Source organism: Falco biarmicus, chromosome 13, assembly GCF_023638135.1.
Source record: "Falco biarmicus isolate bFalBia1 chromosome 13, bFalBia1.pri, whole genome shotgun sequence".
Taxonomy (NCBI): Eukaryota; Metazoa; Chordata; class Aves; order Falconiformes; family Falconidae; genus Falco; species Falco biarmicus.
This window is the reverse complement of record NC_079300.1, coordinates 17,912,855-17,920,597: the sequence shown is the minus strand read 5'-3', so window position 1 is coordinate 17,920,597 and position 7,743 is coordinate 17,912,855. Positions and strand designations below refer to the sequence as shown.

Sequence of the window (7,743 nt, the reverse complement as noted above, 5' to 3'; positions counted from 1 at the left end):
CAGCGGCGTTTAACGCGCCTGGCAGCCAGAGCCCCGCGGCCCCCGTAAGAGGCACACAGATGCACAGCGCACTCAGGGCGAGCTGCGGCCGAGGCCACCGGGCACCCGCGGGGCGCAGGCGGAACTCCGCGACCCCCTGGCCCCGGGCCCGCCGGGCCGGGCCTGCCGCTGCCGGCCGCCGCACAGGGGCGGGCCCGCCGTGCAAGGGCCTGCTGGGAGGCGGCCCCAGCGCGCATGCGCCCCGCCGCCCCCCGCCCCGCTTTGGTCTGTGGTGCCCCCCGAGGGCGGCGGCCAGCGAGGGCGGAGCGGTGGCGCGGGGTGGCTGGCGGGCGTGTGGCGGGGCCGGGCCGCTCCCTTCCCCCCGCGGCGCGCTGCACTGCGCAGGCGGCGGCGATGGCGGCCGGGGACGGCGGCGACGAGGTGCGGGTGCTGCAGAACCTCCGAGGGAAGATCTGTAAGTGCGGCGCAGCGGGCCGCGGTGGGGGCTGGGCCGAACTGGGCGACCGGGCCGGGTCCGCCGCGCTCAGGTGCCCGCTCCTGTCCCGGCTCCGCGGCACGGGCCGCCGCCGCTCCCTTTCCTTCCCCGGGGCGGGCGGGCGCTGGCGCGGCGGCCGCTGAGGCGGAGCGGCGGGGCTGAGGCGGCAGCAGCAGCTTCTCACGGCGGTGCCCCCGCGGGCCGGGCCGGCAGAGCCCCGTGGGGGCGCGGGCCGCGCTGCGGCGGCGCCGGGAAGGGGCTTTGTGGCGGGCGCGGGCAGCACGTGTTGGCGGGGCCGGGGGCTGCGCGGGGCCGCCGGGCAGCGGCCGTTGCTCCGAGGGTTTCCTTGAGTCAGCGGGCGAGCAGAAATGCGTGTGTGTCCCGTTCCCCCCCCCGGCCCTCGGGCATCGCAGTCTGTTTGTCAGGCAGCAATTGCGAAATTATTGGTGTGCAGGAAGTCGGTGGTAGAGGGCCGTTCTGGAAACGGTCATTAATGTTCTGTTTCTTTGTGTGTAGCGTGTGTGCGAGTGAGGGGGAGGCAGGGAGTGAGGCCGGTGACTTTATTTTGGTCGTTAGGAAGTGCTGACTAAAAATACCTCTGTATTCGGTAACGTGGGAAACCAGAGGATGAGCTGGGGAGGAGGGGCCGGGAAGGAAGGCAGAGTGCGGTGGGGCTCGGGAGGGCTTCAAAGCGAGTGGGAGAAACAGGATGCGCGGCGGCTTCCTGGAGGGGTATCAAAACACATTCATACAATTCAGATGCAACCCGTTTATTTCCTTTCTCACGCAGTTGATCGGCTTCTTTGAGAATGGAGGGAGAGAAGTTGAGTTGCACGTGGTGGCGGGATGGAGAAACGGTTGTGAAAATCTTTTGAGGGCTTAGGTTTGGTGGAGGGATGGAGTCGTGTTTACTTAAATATGATCATGCAGCGTAGACCTGGATACGTCTTGAGTAAATAGAAGACTAGGTCACCAAAATAGGAAACTGCATGAAGTGTAGCTGGAGGTACTGTCGCTCCAGTGTGTTAGCGATAGTGATTGCCTGTTGGGTAGACGAGGCTGAACACGCACTTACGTTGTTAGCAATTATCACAGGAATAACACGTCAGCTTGTCCTTAAAAAAGAATACCGTTAGTTTTAGAGCTAAGACATTAGTTACTGAAGCTGACTTATTGACACCATTCTGCTTCCTCTACTTTGTTCATAAGGTTTTTCTCAACACTGGACAACCACAGCATTCAAGGAGTTTTATGGTTTTTAATACTTGAACCTGACAAAAGTTTTCCATTAGGCATTAAATACAAAAATCAAAATGTCTTGAGACTTATGTTGAAACTAGTTTTATCGTCCTATTTAGATGTTCTGGATTGAGCCTGCAGTTGTATCCTATCTTTGGATGTTCAATTACTTGGCAAAAGTGACAGTAAGCTGATGACTATGACCTGCTTCCTAGGGAATACATAAAAAGCTGATTGTCAAAGGTGGACCTGTAAGAACTGTAGGAGACCATTTGGAAAATTAGTGGAAGTAATAGCTGTAATAAAGGATGTGTCTTGAAACCTGCTTGTTTCTTCAAATAAAACAGGGGTGTAAAACAAACAAACAAAACCACTGTGTAAAACAAACAAAACCAAAACAAACAAAAAAACCCAGGTATGAGTTACATGCGCTGTGGGAGTTAGCGAACCCTCTAATCCCTAGATGCTCTTTTGGCTTCTTTGCACAGCAAATATTGTTTTATTTTTGCTTGCTAGTATGTTACTGATGGGTTTTCGGGGAAACCCCTCTGAAGGAACAATAATAAACAAATGTAATAATGTAATTCCTCTTGATCTGGAGGGATTAGCAGTAGCAGACCTCATTTTGGAAAGTTCATGTTCTGTAACAAGGCCTTGTATTCCACGCCTAAGAAACACGTTACATTTCTTCTGTGCCTAAGCTTTGTTGGCATTTAAACTACTACAAGACTTGACACTGACTCATTTTGTGTTGCGTGAGGGAGCATGGTAGTTGTAATGAGGTAATGTCAGTTCTGTGTCATTCTTCATGTCTAGAAAACACCATCTGCACTGTTAGTTGTATTGTTTTACAATACACAAGTAGATGGTAAAATCTAAAGTTAGTGATGTTATACAAATCATCACGACAGACTTAGAATTGAGGCACATACTTAAAGGTGGCTTAAGTAACTATTACATACTAGCAGTGAAAAAACAGAGTAGGACCACATTTGCAGTTCCTGGTATTCTCTGTTTTGTTAGTATACCAACGTTTTCAGTTTCCTGCCTCCGGTTTTCAAGTTAAGAGGCAAGATGAACTGGTCTTACCAGTTCAAGACCCTGTAATGGTGTTTGAAAATGTGGTATTACACTTCAGCAGGTTTCCATCAGAAATCCGCTGAATATCTTTTAAGCTTTGTGACAACTCTTTTATATTGGTGGCTCTTTCATGTGTCATAGTGATGACAAAAGCACTTTACAAAGGTGCATGGATATCATGTCATTTTAGGCATATCATAGCGTAGTGTTTTAAGCTGTATAACTAGCTTCTGTTTTCATTTTATGACATATAGTAGTACCTTTTTAGGTCATAAGTGATTTTAGTTGCTTTGATTTTGGTGTGTTTACTGAAATCTGTCTTAGTGGAGCACTTGGAAAATGTCTCTGTCGTCTCCCAGAGCTTATTTGACAAAATTCAGGATGCATTATTTTTCAAACTTCTTGCACTTAGTTGTTAACACTGTGTGGTTGTCTTGGATTCTGCTGCACTCCTGGAGTGTATTTAATTGTTGCTATATAATATGTTTAGTTCTATGAAGCGCATACTTTGCAGTTGTGTGCATAAGTGTCTTCTAAAAATTTCTTTGTTCCAGGTCCCTGTCAGAGGATGTATGCTAATTGCACACTTTAACTAGACAGAGGATGGTGTGAATAGCATTTATCTATCCCACCTCCTGCTTTTGCTTAGTTTCTGATGCACTGTTAACAGTGAACGAGCTGTAACTTGATGTTTGCAGGTAGTGTCTAAATTTAACAAATGATGTGCAGGCAAGGGAGTTTGACAGAACTTTTGAATTCGGTAGGTTGCTCCATTGCTCATAACATTAATGTGAAGAGTGAATTTTTAAGTGTTGTACACCTGATTTCCTGTTGCTTTGAGTCTTTATTAGCATTGCAGCTTTTCGCTTTTGTTTAGGTTTGAGCTAATCATACTTTGAAGTGAGGTTTTACTAGGTATTTATATAGAGATCCTAAATAATATTTTCTAAATATTTTAAAATTCAAAGTGTTTTTTTTTTTAAAAAAAAACAAAATAGTATTACTTCTTGCTGTTTTCCCAAAGTAGCTAAGTGGCAATAAAGTCAGTTAATTTAAAAGTCAAGTAACTAATAGCAATTGTGAACTTTCATCTTTTCAAGATAAAAAGGCTGATGTTTATTATTTTAGTGATGCATTTCATGGCTTCCGTATTGAATTAGGCTACAAAAATGTGTCTTGTGAAAATAATTTCTGGTTCATGTTAGTCCATTGACTAAAACTGGTAAATTCATGTGGTCAATACAAAATAAAAAAGTGTGTTATTGCTGCTGTTTAATCACATGCACGCTTCACCATTTGAACTGCAAGTTTAAGTATTGTACTGTGTAGTTTTAATGACAGCCTCTGTGAAGAGGCTTGAAAGGCAGTTCCCCAGTTAAATCTAGAATTGGTTTAATTTCTCTCTTCTCCCCAGAATGATTTTTCTTGATGTTTCTGACTAACCATTCGTGCTACCTACACTTTCTCAACAAATCCTTGGAGGACACTGGTGTACATTTCTTCAGTATGCTTCTGTGACTTCTTAAGTTTTTTCCTATGCGTCCTTTGAACAGTGAAAGATGTGCAGTCTTCAGAACTCAGAGCTGCGCACTTGATGAATGCACTTAAAATCTTAACATTGAAGCAGATACCCGGTGGTGTTGTTCATACCTGAGTTTTATGTAATCGTTATAGCCTTCGGTTTTTGAGGAAAAAAGTAAGACTTAATGGAATCAATCAAAGACTTGTGCTCTCACTGCCCTACCCCACCACACACACCACCCCTCCCCCTTAAAGAAAATAAGCTTCTTGGAGGAGCTGGACCACTATATGGCCAAAAAATCTCCCACAATCACACATATAAAGAGGTGTTTGAAAAGATGTGAAATCTCACGCTCTGTACTTCACCTGACAAGTACTCCGAGGTTATTTTTAACTCGGAACTGAGAATCATCCCCCTTGCCTCCAAAAAAACCTCAATATACTTGCCTGTGCCTTAAAGCTAAACTTGGGCTACAAAATAAAGGTTATCTCACTCAAAATTTCTATTTCTTACATTCCCTTGGATAGAAAGTTAGTATTTAATGAAAGGCTGCAGTACAGTAGACATAACAGTTGTGAATTACGTAGAAATACTTAAATTTTACTTTTAAGAAAACATGAAATTATAATAAATGTAACTTCTTTTAAAAGTCCACTGTACGTTACATTTACAGTGCTGATTAAGTATTTTTTATGCAAAAATAGCATGGTGAAGCTAGAGTATTAACAAAAAAAATCTTATCAGGTCAATTGACACAAAGTTCATGCTTATTAATTACAAAATATGGTATCAGAAGCTCTGGATATTGCTAGCCTCATGAATTTATTTTAGTATTTTCTTTCATATGTTTTAATAAAATAGTTGCTTTTTTCTTTAAGGTTCAGTCATTGATGTTTTCCTTAGTTGTTCTTAAGGATGATTTTGAGTTTAGTCTCTTTTTGGAGTCTAGTGGCATTAAAAACTGGTTCTGTTCATGTCTCTCAATCAGTCAACATTAACTGTGGTGTTTAAAAATAATATGTGTACTTCCTCCTCTCCCACACCCAAGTTGATGAAAAGCTCATTGATGCTTCTGAGAGCACAAGCTGTAACTGCGGAAGTTAGTTAAGTGTCTGTTCACGCTTTCTATCAGTATACATATCCCTGACTTGGAAAACATCACACACGAAGTTCAGTCTCTGTTAAAATGGCATGTTTGCTGCTCAGATACAGTTGTGGTAGCCTTTCCAATGCTGGGCCTGAATTCTTTTAACTTCCAAGACTGTTATAGTCTATTTAACGCACGCACACACACACACACACAAAAGTGCAGGGAGAGAAAAAAAAAAATTCTGATTTTAAGTCTTTAACAGTATAGACCATAAAGGTTACTCCACCGTGCTTCATATCTGCAGTTTTAAAAAATAAATATATGTATGACACTTCAAATCTGATTTCAAGCTGTGGTCTTCGCAAGTGGAGGTGATATGTTATTCAGACGTGATAAATAATTAAAACTCAATACTTTCATGTAGTTTTCATCCTATTACTTTTTAAAATTTTTTATATGAAGTCTAGATAATGTTGATTCCACATTTTATTGGGAGAGGTATTTCTGGTAGCAGGTGAGGATGAAGGCTGCTGTAAAAGGTCCTGGGTAAGACCTAATGCAGAATACAATTCTGGTTGCCTGTGTTGAAGATAATTAAATTGGAACAGGGACAGAAGCTACTTGCTGATTCAGAGCCTCTCACACTAGAGTAAAGCTTGTCTTGTTTCTTTCAGCAGAATAAAAGGTGAAAAGGGTCTGTTTGTTGTCTTCAAAGACATTCAGAGGGGAAGGAAACATCCAGGAGGAAATAACTGTTAAAGCTAAAGGATAGTGTTGCTATAAATAAATACAGGTCTGTTGCACTCAGGTTTTGGAAGAGTTTTCCAATTTGAGCATTGGGAACTGATTTTAGCTGTAGCTACTTAAAAGTACCCATTTCCAAAAAGGGCTGCCTGATGTCCAGTGTGTGTTACTGCAGTAGCCTAGACAGAATACCCAGCAAATCTTGGTATTCCTGTGGTGTCAATCATCCTGTCTCATCAGAAACTTCCTTTTCTACTTGTTCTTAGCCATGTTGCGTTTAGTCAGTAGGTTTTTTTCCCCTTTCTACTAGACCAGACAGTTAGGAAAAAATGAACAGTACTCACAGCTGAACCTTTGAAAATACATCAGTCAAAATCAGCTGTTCATAGTGGAAAATTAAATAAAGATTTGATGGGTAAGTTCATACTGATCAGTTTCATTTAGCCATAATATTTGTGGAGAAAATACCAAATGAGCTCAACCAGATCGTGTCTTGATCTTATGACCTAATGCTGTATCAACTCAGGCTGTAAGCTGCTCAGATTTAGCAGGCTGCCCAGGGTCAAGCCCGAGGTGAGACCTCTCAAGGGAAAGTGCAGGTGCTGCAGGAAGTGGTGTGGTGAGTCAGGGTGCTGTCCTCTTCCCATCGACTCGCATTCTGGGTGAAGCTGGATGTGGCAATTCCTGTACACTGTTGGATCTTAGGAATTGAAAATGAGTATGTAAATGCATGCAAACTGAATGGAAAAGTAAATTTTGGACGCAGATTAAAATGTAAAATTCTTGTGCCTAATGTTTTGTGGGTTTTTCAACCTTAGTATTTACAGTCATTTTTTTGTTCACAGATGATGCCAAACACTTAGTACCCAACAAAATGAGAGACTTTTTCTGTACCATAAACTTGGACCAAGAAGAAGTTTTTCGTACACAGGTAGTTGAAAAATCTTTAAGGTAAGCTTAATTTTTAAATAGAGATGATAAGCAAGACTGCCTCAGTTCAGAATAAAAACAAGATATGTATCAATGTGCACGTGCTTTTGCTTGTACCTCTTTAAAATGAGAGCTGGCTTGTGGCAACTGCTCAGAAGCATTACAGCAATGTGTAAATTGTGAGAGTAGTTGAAAGAAGACAACATTGAGTCTTGTGAGTAATACGGTGCTTTTAAAACAGAGCATGCTAAAACATATTTCACTATTACTTTATTCTGTTCCATTGGGCAGCATAACATTCTTTTCCTTGCCAGGTTGTTATCAAGGGAAAGAAATCTGCTTGATGCTTGCTCTCCATGTCATTTTCTACTTCTGACATGCAATTGGTCTGTACTGGTAGAATTCTGCTTTGAGTGTCTGTTTTGCAAAACCTGTATCCAGAATGAGAGAACCGGAACTTTTCCATGTGTAAGAGCTTTGTGTGCTGTGGGTTGTCCCCCTGAACAGGCCTCATTCTCTTCTGAAATTCTTGTTTTGGGAACTAGAACCAGTACTCACAGAGAATGGCTTGCAGCCATCCTGGAGTGACACTTAGCTGTAGATTCTGCTACTGTGTCAGAGCATTAAAAACAATCAAAAAAGTCATGATAACATAGCTGCAGG

At 43.0% G+C, this 7,743-nt stretch overlaps 1 protein-coding gene across 3 annotated transcripts in view; it reads left to right on the top strand.

Annotated features, from left to right (window-relative positions):
• Nucleotides 1-268: 268 nt before the first annotated feature.
• The window catches only part of RASA2 (RAS p21 protein activator 2), a 51,391-nt gene continuing 43,916 nt past the window's right edge, over nucleotides 269-7,743 (top strand). The window contains exons 1-2 of one of the 3 annotated variants that reach the window (XM_056358572.1): nucleotides 269-454; nucleotides 6,996-7,101. In XM_056358572.1, coding sequence (XP_056214547.1) covers nucleotides 394-454; nucleotides 6,996-7,101 — 167 coding nt within the window. In that variant the 5' untranslated portion in view covers nucleotides 269-393. The remainder of the gene's footprint in view (nucleotides 455-6,995; nucleotides 7,102-7,743) is intronic. The other 2 variants (XM_056358570.1, XM_056358571.1) reach the window with 2 other exon arrangements.